Source organism: Myotis lucifugus, unplaced genomic scaffold (genome assembly GCF_000147115.1).
Source record: "Myotis lucifugus unplaced genomic scaffold, Myoluc2.0 scaffold_202, whole genome shotgun sequence".
NCBI lineage: Eukaryota > Metazoa > Chordata > Mammalia > Chiroptera > Vespertilionidae > Myotis > Myotis lucifugus.
Window position 1 is genome coordinate 2,128,510 of NW_005871250.1, and position 15,667 is coordinate 2,144,176.

The 15,667-nt window shown below is 41.4% G+C and overlaps 1 protein-coding gene across 2 annotated transcripts in view; it reads left to right on the plus strand.

The window, feature by feature from the left end:
- JAKMIP2 (janus kinase and microtubule interacting protein 2) overlaps window positions 1-3,652 on the plus strand; it is a 123,687-nt gene extending 120,035 nt beyond the window's left edge. The window contains exon 21 of one of the 2 annotated variants that reach the window (XM_006097452.3): window positions 3,108-3,652. In XM_006097452.3, coding sequence (XP_006097514.1) covers window positions 3,108-3,128 — 21 coding nt within the window. In that variant the 3' untranslated portion in view covers window positions 3,129-3,652. The remainder of the gene's footprint in view (window positions 1-3,107) is intronic. The other variant, XM_006097453.3, reaches the window with a different exon arrangement.
- The last annotated feature ends 12,015 nt before the right edge of the window (window positions 3,653-15,667 follow it).

Genomic DNA, 15,667 nt, shown 5'->3' on the forward strand with positions numbered 1-15,667 from the left:
TGTTATTTTTGTTTGGTTTACCAGTTGGAGGAACTGTAGCTTGTAACTTTCCCAAGTCCACACAGCTACAATTCTCAGGCCTAGGATTTGTACCTGGACAGCCTCATTCTAGAGACCACTTTTAACCACCACACTACTGCCTCACAAATGAAAGAGGGCATTTCTCTCACATTCTGAGCATCATTTATGTTCATGTATATCAGCAAACAGAGGCATCCTCCCTGATGTGTGTGGTACTTCCCACTAAGTGGGTTTTGAAATTACAAGGCCCTCCTCTCTATACCTTGTAATCCCTCGAGAGCTGTACAAGATTTGAATTGCTTTTCCTCCGGAATAGCCCTTAATTGACACTTAGTAATTATCCGTTGAATAAAAAAACAGTATTAATAATATAGCAAATTAAGTAGCAGTATATCTGGGTGGTATAAAGTATGCACAGGAGAACAGCTGAGTAGTTTAGAGTGTGCAGCCTTAAGGTTACTCAATTTACAGAAATGTAACATTTTGGGAGACTGCCTTTAAGTCCATTTGTATTATTATTAATTATTATTATTTTAAATCTTCACCTGAAGATATGTTTATTGATTTTAGAGAGAAGAAGGGAGAGAGAGAGAAAAAAATATCAATATGAGAGAGAAATCAATTGGTTGCCTCCTGTACATGCCCTGTCTGAGAGATCTAACCCTAAACCTTTTGGTGTATAGGACGACACTCCAACCAATTGAGCCACCCAGCCTGGGCAAGTCCATTTGTCTTTTTAAAACCAACATAGTTTTACTCAAATGGATTTTCATGACAAACATGAAAGACAGAAATTATACATGTGCGATCTGAAACAGAATTTAGGATTTATCTCTGAAAGTGTATAAGTTGAGTTTGCAAGTAAAAGACTTTTGTACTTACATACATATTTTAAATATACAAACACACACATACACTATACATACACATACACACTTGCACACCTTACAGTACCTTTTATATACATTGAGACCAGTTTTCTTATTTACCAGAGCATATAGGAATATTATAGCTGTAACTAGTTTAGAACTCTCATCCCAGTAGGATGTAAATATGAACATAATCTATTTTTCTCAAAACATAGCTTAAACTCAGCTTCTGCCTTATTTCCCTCTTTCGTCCTTTAGTTGAATCTTAGGTTGGTTCCCAAAATTTTTAGTCACTTTCAGTTCTTAGAATTCTAGCTCAGATTAAAAATTCTCTTTGCCTCTGTTTAATCTCACTTTTTCCCTTATGCTGGTGTGTGTGGGGGGGGGTAGGGATGGGAGGAGGGAGCTCTGCCTCTAAGAGGGCTCGTTCCCTTCCCTCCTCAAGGCTCAGCTCCTCTGGAGGGCAGGGAAGAGGAAGCAGGGCAGGGGACATGCCTCTCCATTCCAATGGTGGCCAATGCCGTTCCTCTGGATATTACCGACCAGGTCTCAATGTCCTTTTGAAGGGAGGTGATGAAAGACTGATCATTAGGGGGACATAGGTCTGAGTTCCTCAGAAGCTGTGCAGACATGCTCACTGCACTGTTCCCTGACTGATGGAGGCCCCAGCTCGCCCACTGCCAATCTGGATGCCACCATGGGGGTCCCAATCACAGCTTCTTGCTGAGGAGGAAGCTATTGCTCCCGTCTCTGCCCATCATCCCCCTCCAGTTCTCTGCACAGATAGACAAAGAAAGATGAGCATTGCTCTGTAGTGGAACGGTAGAACATGAGTCTCCTTTGTACAAGTACCGCCAACCTCTCATTGTGCCTTTTGGTACTCCCCTCCCTGCCACAGTGTGCTCTCATCTCAACCACTGCACTTCCTAACTACGGTTCCCCTCTGGGGCTCTATCCCTCCTTTATCCCAGTTGAATCTGGTCTTTTGGAGCAGACCAAGTGGCTCTGCAAATATGAATTCCAAATACTTCTGGCTCTCATATATGGCGGGAGTTTCTTTGAACCTGTAATTTGCCTCTGAATGGAGCACCGAAAGTACTAAGTGCCTCCTGTCCCATCACTTCAGATCTTGGTCACCATTCCTGGGTGCCAGTAAAATCCCGCTACAGAATCAGTATCTTCATTATACAGATGGGGAAGTTAAGGCTTCGAGAAGTTAAATAACTTGTCCTTGGACAGACATACAGTGAGAACATGGGAATCCCATTTTCTCCGTCCATGTCATTCAGACTCTGAAAGCCATGACCTGACACAGCACATAACAGCACATCCTCTGCGCCGTTTCCAGCGTTTCTTGAAGGAAACACTATGTCCTAAACTTCTACCCAAGTGAAACCCAGACACATGGATTTAAAGAGGAACAGGGCCAGGAGTGCTGACTGGCATAGCCCAGGGAAGTACCTTTTCAGGGACATACCGTGGATCAACCAGGAAACCTGTGTGACAAACTTCATAGGGAATCCTCAGGTCAGGACTTAGAGTGGAGGCTGCCACTGGATACAATTGTTGGGGTGGAAATGTGACATCAAAGGAAGTCGCTGACAGGCACAGACAGACCTGCTTTTAAAAAAAAGCTTTTATTGATTTTAGAAAGGAAAGGGAGAGGGATAGAGAAATAGAAACATCAATGATGAGAGAGAGTCATTGATTGGCTGCCTCCTGTGGCCCCCTACTAGGGAGCCAGCCCACAACCCGGGCAAGTGCCCTGACCAGGATTCGACCTGGTGACCTCTTGGTTCAGAGGTTGATACTCAACCACTGAGCCACACTGTCCAGGCCAGAACTGCTTTTAAAATAATATCTTAAATTAATATTTGGGGCATAATCATTCAATTGAGTTTCTTCAGGCCTCACCTTGAAAGGCCCGGAGGAAAAGGTAATAATGATACCTAATGTTTCAGGCCACTTACTGTGAGGCAAGAACTGTTCATTGCTTTAGATGCATTATGTTGCAACAACCTTTGACATAGTCTATTTTCTCATTTGAAATTAATGTAATTAAGCTTAGATACCTTCTTTATGTAACTTGCATAAGATCATACAACTCAAAGAGGTGGTAAAGAATAATTTTTTTTTCTTAAAAGCATTTTGGTTTTTTTCTTCTGTTTCAGCTATTGACAGAAATGGTGATTAAAGAATATTCCCTCTGTCTTACAGAGTAACCGAAAACACGGATAAAACCCCAGAGAGACAAATGCTTCTAAACCTTCAAAGATGGCAGAAATGTTTACAGCAGTGAGAGAGAGATCAAAAGCTAAGAACTACCCTGTAGCCAGGACTACAACTGTGTATTTTAAAGCCATTATTCAAGGTTTCTTACTTGACAGTTCCTACATGACCCTGGTGAAAATCTACAATATATGCTGCATTTAATGAAACGTGTACATGTCAAGCCAGAAGAAAAGAACTATAAACATATATTGTGAAGGCAAAAAACAAATCAACCATGGAAACAGATTCAGCAGATCACACAAAGATGTGTCTTGGGCATGGAACCAAAGTTACAAAGAACCATTCTACCCCTGCTGTGCAGGGGGGTCATTTTAATGTAACACCACACCCCATGGAAACACTAGTCCTGAAATAAACATCATTTAAAAAAAAAAATCAAAACAAACAACAGAAACTAGGGTGGGTGGGAATGAAGCACGAGGAATACCTATGAGGAGCTATTTACAATAAAATGTTTCATTTGAAAAGTCTGGTTTCTTACTACAGGGATTTGCTTTTCTGTCTTTATTATTGTTTAAAACTCAGGAACAGAGACCTCTGCCATGTGAGTGGGAAGGAAGGCGCTCTCCGGTTGGTTTTTCTGCCAAAGGTGGAGCAGGTGGAGTGCATCCCACAGCTGAGAGATGTGAGTCGTGGCACACGGTGACCCCGACTGCCCCGGCGGCCAAGGCGGAGGACCTCGGCGAATGGGACATCAGACCCAGAAGCAGACTTGATGCTTCCTTGACCTCCTGTCACATCTGTCTCGCTCCAGGAACAAGAGACTGATCTCATTCATGTTGAAAATGAAGAAGACGATGCTCTAAATCACTAGCTCCCTGACTTAGTTCTATTTATAATACCAATATCTATAGGGGACATGGGCCAGAGGGCATCTCTGAATCTTTCCGTTTAACAAAATACTGGTTTTCAAATGGCTGCTTAGAATTGCCTGCAAATAAATGTCATATGATTCCAGTCAAACCACCATAGGAGATGATAAGTAAACTTCTAACAACTTTTGAGTTTGCCACACAGGGATGTGAATATAAAACTAAATTATGATTGTTTTTTTAGATGTCCTGATAAGCCTCCAGGACTTGGATCTCTTGTCATTTAAATGGATAACATTGTTTGTTTTTCCCAGATGGCTGACAGCAACAAGATAGCTCTACTTTTTTATATAGAAGTAACATTATGTTACTGATAAGGTTTGTTTTCTACCAGAGACAATGAAAAGACTGGTTCTTTTCCTAAGTTATGTAATACCGAGTCTTGGATTCAGGTGTGAGAGCAAATAAATGTTCCTGAAAAGCTAATTTTACACCTCACTTACTGTAGATAACAAAACAGCCTCAATTTTTCAAATCGCCAAGGTGTTATTTACAGGGCTAGAGTTCCCATGCCCAGAGAATGTGTATAGGGAGCCAGAACCTCTTTCTATGAAATACTTCCCAAGTCCTCCCACACGTGGGTTCAGTATCTTATTCTTCAGTTTTAGCACTGGCGTTTTCAAAGCCAGCAAGTCACTGAAGAGTGTACAAGAAAAGCTGCAATGCTGGGGTCCGCTTTTTGTTTTTATACTGACTGCTGACACAGGTATCGTTGGCCCAGTCACTTAACCTCTCTGTGCCTCAGTTTCCTCATCTGCAAAATGAGGTTAAAAAGCTTTTTTCATGAAGTTTCTTTCTTGCAATTCTGGAACAAGAGGTGCTTAAAGTAGCACAAAGTGCTTTGTAATTACGCTGACTGCGAATACTATTTGACTTTCTTGTATTGTTGAGAACCAGACTCCCCTGTGTGATAACATAGTGCTTGGATTGGGTTGGATCTAAGTCCTGCAGCACTGAAGCCTTCCCATCAAACCACCTGGGGCATTCCTAGCGATAAGGACTAAGGTCAGAGCCAGGGGCTGTAATAACCCACAGGAAGTAGATCATCTCGTGCTATTATTGAGCAAGATAGAAGTGTGTGCCATCCCAGTGATGAGGATCTTCTAGCTCTCCTCATTGCGTATGCAGGGCAGGATACAAAACTCACTTTCTCATCGGAGGGCCAGCCATAAAATGAAGGCTTGGAGTGAACTGAGAGCATCACATAATTCATCGGATCACCCCTTCCATTTGGAGGGAAGGTCCGGTGATGTGTCCTACTGGGAATATATAAGATAACTATCCTGCTGAATTATTTGTTCAGTTGGGTAGGTTCCGGATTAAATGTGAATAGTACATTTGTTGTGCAGACGGTGTGAACGAGGGTGCCCTCCAGCCTGTGACCAAACCTCAAAACATATGGGAGAGGATAAATTACCCTTCATATCTTCAACTTTTCTCTTTCACTGTCTTCATTGCCATTCCAGGATCCATCTGAGCAAATTCATACTCCACTTCCTCCAGCAAACCTACGTTCCTTCTCTTCATCTTGCTTTCCCCACCAAGAAATTTGTAGTTTAAATTTGACTTCCAAGTACTGGCTATGGTTTAAATGATGAGAAACATTTGTAAAAATAATGTGGTTTAATCATATATGCGATCTGCTATAAATCATTGCATCATACACACAAATCACACAAGAGCAATGACATCTAAGCAGTTTTAGATGTGTTTAGGGAATATGTTGCTTAAGATCCAGGAAATTAGCAAATTTCTCTATATTGCAGGCTAAAAGGTGATATGTTTGCCTAGTCTTACTCATGATCCTCAAAATTATTATTGGATAAGGTCAAATATTTTTATAGGTACACCTCTCTGTTATCCATTTCCACAATTACAAAAAACATTAGCAAAATTGTAACTGTCTGATATCGTCACTCATGGATCCATGGAAATGGACCATCTCTAACTGAGTGCTGTCCTTGTAAATGATGTTCAGAAAAAAGAGTGTCTTATTAATAGAGGAAGGCTTACTGTGGCCCTACTCCTTACAAAGAACGGACAATTCCCACTCAGATCTTTAATTTCTGCATCTTAACTATCCCACCACATTTGGCCAATGGGTTAGCCCATCAGAACAGCATTCTTCAGGGTCCATTTACTTAATTTTTCTTAAAATAGTCATTTCTTGGAAAATAAAGATAACCAACAATACTAAAAAATAGTTTGAGATAAAATAAAAGCCCAAATTTAGCACAGTTATTCAAGACAGGAAAATTTTTATGGTAAAGGCGGTGGGGGCGGGGGGGAGGATGGAAGAATATATTTGGCTATAATACTGGAAAGCATCTATTACTAAATTGACCAACTTTTTTTAATGCCACCCAATTTTTATTTTTGGAAACACTAGAATTTGTTAAAAATAAGTATACGATCTCCTTTACCCTTTGTCATATAAGTGAAATTATTGCCAGTAGTGAGATTTTAGGGAAGGAGGAATAAATTTCGCTTGATTTTTCTTCTCACAGATAACTTCACACAGGTGACGGGGTCTTCAGGAGGATAGAGGTGACCCAGAGGGCTCATGGGTCACTGTTGAAGCAGAAAGGGGACATTCATTCTCCACTAGGAATAGAGGAAATCAAGGCCTGTCAAATAATTTTTGCTACAGTATTTCATTTCAACTTATTGTGTTTTCAGTTGAAAATACATCTCTGGCAAACGTGTTCCTTTTTGCCTACTATTGTCAACATTTTTTGTAAAACCACTGTGTAATTTATATACGTTCAATGTCTTCAATGTAATTCATAAGATTATTGTTTGAAAATGAAGCAAGTCTTTTAAACCTGCCTGGGTTTTTATGGGAACTGTAAAAACACTATGCATCAGGATTGTGTTGGTGTTTAAATGATTGGATCATGTGTGTTGTTACATGAAAATAGTTGGAAAGCATAGACAGTTTATTTTTTAAATATTTAACTGCATTTTTTCAATCTGTCAAAGAGTGGCACAGAAAATATATATATTTGCCTACTATATTGAATAATGTACCTTTCGAGGGATCAGTAATCAAAGCGAGTCTTAGATGACTGTGTGTGTAATGAGTTAATGCTTCCAGAATGGGCCAAGCCTTTCTAAAGGGAAAAAAGTAGGTCACAAGGTCTTGAGGGATGAAAGCTTCCATTCTGTTCAACTGCCTTGTCATTTCCATGTAACATATTGTCTTGAGAATGAATTTCAGGCATCTTGGCAAGAGGATTCAGACATAATAGAAGGTTGGCGTCGATCCTCTATGATTCCATTTGAGGACTGGGCAGGGCAAGATTCACTTTCCTTTGCTGCCTTTAGTTTGGCGGTTTAGTGTTGCTGAGTCCAATGTTTAATCAAAATGACTAAAGATAGAGTTCAAGGGGCCATGCTGCAGTAAGAAGGAGGATAATGTGCTGTACTCAACACCAAACTCAGAAGTACAAGTGTTGATGGCGTACGGTTCCCTTTCTTCTTTGTGTTTTTGCATTGAGGTCTCTGTGCCTGTGCTTATATTTCCATCCTTGTTACATCAAAGTTCTGTAAGGTGGGAGTGCTACAGATAAACAACGTTGAGTCCAACTTTGCCTACACTCATGACTCCACAAACTTGCTAAATTGTGGATGTTGCAATTTTCCAAAAGCAGATCCACAATATCCCCCAATAACAGCAATCACTGATTGGCATCTCACAAAATGTGCCTATTCTCCGCCCCCCCATTAATCATAATAATGAGGCAGATCAAAATCTAAACACTTTTATAAATATGTGATGTACATATATATACACACATATATATTCTGTACATAGTATGATGGTGCGAGTGTTTCCTACGTGTGTGCTTCTGTCCTGGGGTTGAGGCGTTAAGGAAGGGTTTCCCCCTGCTTCTGGGTAACTCATGTTTTTGTTTGGCATCTGCTGTCTGTGCTCTTCCCCTCCTTGCCTGCTTCTCTCTCTCCTCCCCACCTTCTTTTCATTACTACTATTCCCTGCTGTTGACAGAGACAAAGATCTACGTATTGGTTCTTTTTACGCAGGCCCATAAACCAGCCTTGTAGTGATGCCGATGGTTTTCTGGGAAGAGCAACAGTAAGCCCAACACAATCTACAGCACTAATATTAGCCAAAATCTCATAGGTTTATCAGTTAAAAACCCCATTTGCAGAAGGGTTCATGCATGTTTAAACCCTCAAGATCCAATTCTGTGGGAACTCAAGTATAGAGCCAGTGTATTTGAATACACAACTCCCCAAGTGTCTACTGTATACATGTAGCCAGGGGGCCAATTTCTCAGAGCTTTCCTACAATCAACTGCCTCAACGGGGTTCTTTCCATCGCATTAGCATGACTCCATATATCGCTTCAGTGCTTGTTTACTAACAGAAGAAAAACATAAATGGACTGAGTTTCACCAGAATGATCCTCTGAAGTCACTGAAGATATACATGTATTGTATGTATTACCATAGAGATCGGAATCAGCTTATTGTATGTAAAGTTTTATGAATGGTTATTTTATAATTTATGTATTTAATATAGGAATTGATGAGCTCTGGTGTTTTAGTTTCTATAAAAATAAAACAAGCTGCATTTTTAAAAACGTTATCTGGCATTGTTCATAGGTTTCTGTTTTGTGTTAAACTAAATGCTTACCTACTTTTGAAAAACAGGGTGAGAGACAAGTCAGGGCTGTCAGTATAATGTCAGGGGACAGACTCCACATGAAGGTGGTAAATGGGTTTCTCCTTGTTTCCACTCTGAAATTTTTATTGGAGCTGCCGGGGGCACTGTGGTGAGGAGCCCAGGGCAGAAGTTACACTCAGAAGGAGAGAGCACTGGTCATTAGCATGCCTACTCTGAGGATAGTTGGGAAAGGATCTTGCCAGCTATTTGCCATCCTTATTCTAATATGACTTCTTTTCCTTTATCCACCTCCTTTTTTTCTCTACCTTGTAGAGCCACTAGATGCAATAAATTAACCAGTACATGTCACGTGAGCATCCATTATGTATGTGCCCATTCCTATGGCCTGGAACATCTGGGTCTACTCTCAAAGAGCTTAATGAGGGAAACAACCCAGGTAACAAATTAAGAACCCATATGCACAATATGAGGTACAATTTTGTAAGTCACTGTTAAGACACTTAAATATAATTGTAGTATTTGGGGGTGGGCTTGAAAGATCCATGCAAAGAAGGATCTTTGCTTGTCTTTTCAGTTGTAACCTCTTACCTTTAGCAAAAAGTGTCGCTCACCGGTTCATTACAATGTCCTGTTGCCCATTTATAGGAACCACCCTCATGTCAGGGCAAATCTTTAACACAGAGAAGAGTGAGACATGGTGCTGGCCCTGAAGGCATCTTATTGGATGAAGATTTACCACCAACTGCGTCTCTCGGAGAAAGGTACCAAGTCTATCCCTCTACCATGAAATAGGCTGTTATTGTTACGGATTGTCTGATTTTATTAATGAAAAGCTCTGTTTTGATGAACTCCAATTCCTGTATAAAGCCCAAATATGCTATCACGTCAACAACTCCACTGACTCCTTCTAGCTCCAGAGGAAAGGACCCTGTGACTTCTGGAGACGCAGAAAGGGAGTGGGGGACACTTCCTACCACAGCGCCGGGGACCCAGGGACACCCAGAAGGCCCATACAGAGCTCACACAGAGGGCTTCCTCCTATGGCTCAGGACACAGCTCTGCCTGGGACCCACCGGAAGCAAGGGCAGTCACAGACATACAGGTGTGTAATGAAGTGCTGACCTACCCCTTAAAGACTAAGGACACATCTTTAATTAAATGTCGTAAAACTTTGTGCCAAACGGCTGTGAAGAATGCTTACTTTATTTAAGCAACTTTGTAGTTTCATATGAAATGTGAAGGTGAATTGTGAAGGCATTTTTCTCACTGAAAATGCTCCAAATAAAAACCTGTTTTTAACAAATGCACTTTTCTTTGCATGCAGATGCACTTGGTTTTGATCCAAAAACCCATAACAAATAGTCATTGATAATCTTTGCCTGTAATTAGTTTAAAAATATCTAGAACAAGCCCCACGACATCTGTCATTTATGTGAACCTCCATATGACTCCTTTTTTTATAATTTAGGAGGAGGAGGAAACGAAAAACAAAATATTAACCACCTCAGAACTGGATGTTTCTTCCTTTACGATAAGAGATAAATAAGAGAAATAATTTACTGTGTAAATGACTTTGCGCTGACCACCTAGAAATGCATGGACAAATCTAAAATGCAATGATGGCATCTTATCATTTTTTTCTATTTGCTTTTTACCTTATTGATTTTATTGTCTTACCTTTAACTTGCTTTAATTGTGCCTTAAGTTTAGATCACCTTAAATCTATTTCTCTACAGCCACAGGATATAAATTCAATATTTTAAAAATTCACATTAAGTATTCTTAGAGATACTATCGGAAAGTGTGTAGGAAAATATTTAAAGCTTGGAAATAAGGCAAAATGATGAATGTGTCTGTATCTTTATAATTCCACTTCTGAATGCTTTTTAAAAATTATGTTTTTATTAATTTTAGAGAGAGAGGAAGGGAGAGGGAGAGAGAAACATTGATGTGAGAGCAAAACATTGATCGGTTGCCTCCTGCACTGGGTGGGGCTCAGGCCTAAAACCCAAGCATGTGCCCTGATGGGCAATCAGACTGACGACCTCTTTGTGCATGGGACAACGGTCAGGTCAACGAACTGAGCCACACTGGCCAGGGCCCGAGGGCTTTCTAATATGTCAATTGGGAAGTCATTTAACTCTGGGGAAATATAACAATTGATGAGAGCCAGCTGTTTCCCAGCCCTGTAAAGTCAGAGGCTAGCTTACAGAAAATTGATAAGGTGTGATGTATTGTTTTTTTCTTTGATTTAAAAAGAGAAAAACCCAACTATTAGGTTTTTGTCCTGTATACAAATCAACCACTTTGGTTTCTAACATATTGCCTTCATTTCAACACATTTCCCCCCCCATTCTTTAAATCCTCCTTAAATCAGCTCATTCTACTGGTTGTTTTAATTATAAGTATATAAAACTTTGGCACGTAGGCATTTATATTTACGAGGACAGTTTTAACAGTTCGTTAAGAGTGCTTTCTCAAAGGGTATCCTAAGAGATGTCGAGACAAAATGTGTTCCTTGCTCTCAATGAACTTAAAGTAAAATAAGACAAATATGGCCCAGAAACAATGAGATAGAAATCAAAACAGGATGGGAAAAGCCGTCAGGATGCCACAAAGCACTGAATATCCAGAGCTCATCGTTCCTTCCCCACCTGCTCCTATGTTCCCCAACCTGGTGGCAGATGCCAGATGGACCGATAATGGATCCCTGGCTTCACTCTCTCCTGCTTTTCCCTCCCTCCCTCCCCGTCCAGTCCTTCCAGGTGCTATTAATTTGCGCTCTCCAGCCTGTCCTCCACTCCCCATCACTGAGCCCTTTTCACCTGGACTCTTCCAGTGGCTTCCTAGTTAAACAAACTGCTCCCAGTTGTGGCCTTTAACTACAGCCGGCCCCGGCTTACCACGGTTTGACTTACGATGGCTTGACTTTACGATGGTACCAAAGTGAAATAAATTCAGTAGAAATTGTTCTTTGAGTTTGAATTTGACCTTTTCCCCAGGCTAGCGATGCTGGACCAAAGCTCGCAGTCAGCCCGGTGAGCCCGAGGGTAAACAGCCGATCCTCTGCCGTGTGCCGAGTGGCCAGCCAGCGTGGTTTGGACGTGGCTTTGTGTTTTCACATCCCCTCCTGCCTGCCCATCTGCGTGTCCGGTGCTTTCCGCTGTTTGCTGATGGTGAGTACCCACACAACCCGTTTTCCACTTTCAGCACGGTTTTCAACAGTGACCCAAGGGGCTCAACACTATTATAAAAGGGGCTTTGTGCGAGATGCTTTTGCCCAACCGTAGGCTAATGGAAGTGTTCTGAGCACGTTTAAGGTAGGCGAGGCTAAGCTACGATGTTTGCTCGGTTATGTGTATGTAGAAAATGCGTTTTTTACTTACAGCATTTTCAACTTACCATGGTTTATTGAGACGTAATCCATCATTAGATCAGGAGCATCTTGTTTCTCCCAGTTTGAGTTAATGTGTAGATCGTAACAGGTTGTCTTCATCTGTAAAATCCCTCGGTTTCCCACGTCTACCTGAGGTTAACTCTCAAATGCTTCTGGAATTAAACACCTAACAAACATGGGACTTGGGAGTGGGGGATGACACTGCAGCCAACACCAGGCCACTATTTTCTCTCTCCCACCTCTGGGAAATTAGGTGCAGGCTCTCTTCTGAGCGTGGCCATTTATGTCCTGAACAGACCTAACTTACAATGAAGGCTCAGCTTAGCCATAATCTTCTCCAGGAGTTGGACAAAACATCCTTAGTTCTCCCAAAGCATTCTGTGTGCACCTACCTTGTCACTTGCCGGGCTTATGAAAATTACTTTTCTGTACACTCCCACTTGTACCCCCAACTAAATCTGAGCTGTTTTAAGGGCGGAGATTATGCCATGTTCAGCTTTCAATCTTCAGCATCTAACACAGTTCCTAGTACCCTCAGAGCCTCACTAAATTATTCTAATTCTGTTGCTTATGTATTGGACCGTGGAGGGAGGAGTCACTTCTTGTTTGGATGATAAAAGAAGGCTCTGTGAGGGTGGAAATGGGGATTTTTGAAAGTTATTTTGTTGTTTCTGGGGTTTTGTTTGTTTTATTATTTCGTTCTCTTCCCTTCCTTTCTTCTTTTCAAGGAGAGTTTTATTCCATAAATCAAAAGCTCTTCAGAAAGTATATGCCCCCAAAATGCATTTATAACAACACATAGCCACAGACAGCAGAGTGATGATAATCAGAGGGAAGGGGGTGGGTAGTCGGTGGGCATGGGGATGGAAAGAGACTTGGGGCGATAGGCGATGATGCAGTGTGCAGATGAGGTTCTGTTGAGTTGGACACTTGAAACCTATGTAGTTTTGCAAACCAATGTCACCCCAAAAAATTCCGTTTAAAAAAATGAACACAATTCCTACTGGCTTCCCTGTATCCTCCTGGTGTTCTCCTCTCCCCTGTATTCTGCTCTCTGGCCACAGGAGGGGGCATTTGTGCAGAAGTGCAGGAAAAGTGTCAGCTCAAGGAGAACCCTAAACTGACTGGATGGCATGGTTTGTGTGCCTTGTTTTTGTGCTCCTCTTGCTCGCATCATGTGGAAGCAATAGCCTACGGAGGAGCACTGGCTTGGCCACTCCCCTGGCTTGGTTTCCCACCACCTGGATCTTTGCAGCCTCTTCTTCCAGGGAGGCTGTATTGTCCTCACCCAGGCAGCAAATTCATTTGCAAACACAAAGGAAAGTCCCGGGAAACCTGGAGACCAATTACACGGTTTCCAAATGTGGGCAAAAGGGGGCCACATGGTAACCCGACTAACTCTGGGAAGGCCTGTGTGGCAGCCTTACAAACTCAAGAGTAGCCACAAAGGATGGTCTGAAATTAAACTTTTTAAATTAAAAAGCAGTCTATGGTGGATAGTCATGTTCTAGGCCAGTATCTTCCCTGACAAAGATCAACTTCGATCTTTACTGAGCCTATTGTCTTCTTGCATCTAAGATAACACACCTATGAAATGTCAAGATAAATTGTAACTTCCCTTTTTCTGGACCCCTCAGGGCACAACCAAATGCGCCTGAGACCACAGATTCCTTCATTGTTATTGTTATTATGTTAACTGTTGACTGTTAACTATCCTGTACCCACTTAAAAGATGTGTCCATCACAGTACGTTTTATCCAATCCCAGAGGTTCCCCCCGCCCTTTGCTTTCTCCCGCCTCCCTAATCTATCACCAATGATTTCTTGTAACCCACTTGCGTCTCTTCCTTTAATTGTGATGTATAAAACTAGGTGAAAAATTGCCATTCTCCGGAGCATTATCCCAATCCGTTGGGCAGTTGTGGACATTTAGGCTCAAATAAACTCACAAAAATTCTTTATAGGTTTGAATGTTTTTTTTTTAAGTTAACGCAATATTCCAGACTCCCTCAGACACCAGACAGAAGGGGTCAAGGCAGTTCGTTAATTCACTCCCTAATTGTCTACCTCCAAAGCAAGTCCTCCCCAGGGAACAGACAGGGGACGGTATGTTATTGTGGCTAGAGTTTCTCTGACTGTGAATGCACTTGAATTTTTTAATAAGTGTTATGCTTTAAATATCTTTGCCAAACATATTATGTTTCTCAAAGGAATTTCTAGAGAAAAGTAGGGATTTTTTTTCCTTATAAAACATTTACCTCCCAAGGAGTACAAGAATGAAAAGAGCAATAACTTCTTGTTGTTTGTACAAAATGTTGGCTAGATAAGCTTTTTCCCACGAGTCTGCCGTTCTTAACCACGAAGAGCATGTTTTCGTTCTAATTAACAACGGATCCCTGCTTCTCAGTGCTGGATCCCCCAGTTACACAGGGTATGGTATGGGGAAGCCCAGTTCAAAACAAGCTGGGGGCTTCAGTTTTATTTTAATCACTGATGGGAGTCAAGTAGGCACCCAATTATGTGTGCCTTTTCTTTTTCTGACCTGTTTTTCTTTCTACTCTTGTTAGGAGAGGCAACATGTATATAAGAGACAGGCAGTCTGGGTCCCAGTCCTGTCTCTGCCACTAAGTACGTGTCATTGAGTGAGTAACTGAACCGTTTGAAAGTTCAGACCTCTTGTTGGGCTGTTGTATGAAGTAAACGAGATACGTAGCAAAATTAGTACAAAAATATGAATGTGTGTGTAAGGGTTCAATAAGTAGACTTCACACATCACTTTTTTATTATTTGTTATGTTTTCGGTTCCTTTATTAGTGCAAAAGGATATAGTGCAGAAGTTGATATAAGTGTAAGAACGTAGAGTGTGAAAGAGCAGTCCTGTGCTTCTTACCCGAGATACCCCTGCCTTCACAGTCCTTCCTGGCTCCTGGCACTCTGACAAAGCCAAGCAAAATGCATTCAGCCAGAGCATTGTGCTGTTCAGTGAATAAGCAGTGATTTATGCAGAGGACCAAGAAAAAGTCTTACTGCTCAGGCTAGGGTTGATCGGTGGCGTGGCCGAGGAGCAGCAAACAAGTGGCAGGGCAAACCCCCAGCAAACACCAGGCGCTGCTGGAAAGCAGGAGCAATGATTATTGCAGTACCAGATTTTCACCACATGGCGTCGCTATCGGGAACTTTTGTGGTCAAGTACTTTAACACAAGCAAGCGATTTTCAACCATTTTCATCTCATGGCGCACAAACTAATTACTAAAATTCTGCACACAACACAAAAAAATTTATATTTGCCCATATGACAAAAAAGAGGTATACTTTTGTTCAGTCATACTGGACGGCTATTGTTGTGTTGGCTATTGTCATTTAAAATTTTTTTTAAATTTTATTGGGGTGACATTACTCAACATGAACATATAGGTTTCATGTATGGATTACTAATTTACAAAATCTGTATATAAGACCATGTGCCCACCACCCAAAGTCACCTCATATTAGGACCCCTGTCTGCCCCCACCCCTCTCCCTCTGGCAACCACCACACTGCTGTTTTTTTATTTGACACTCTAAAGG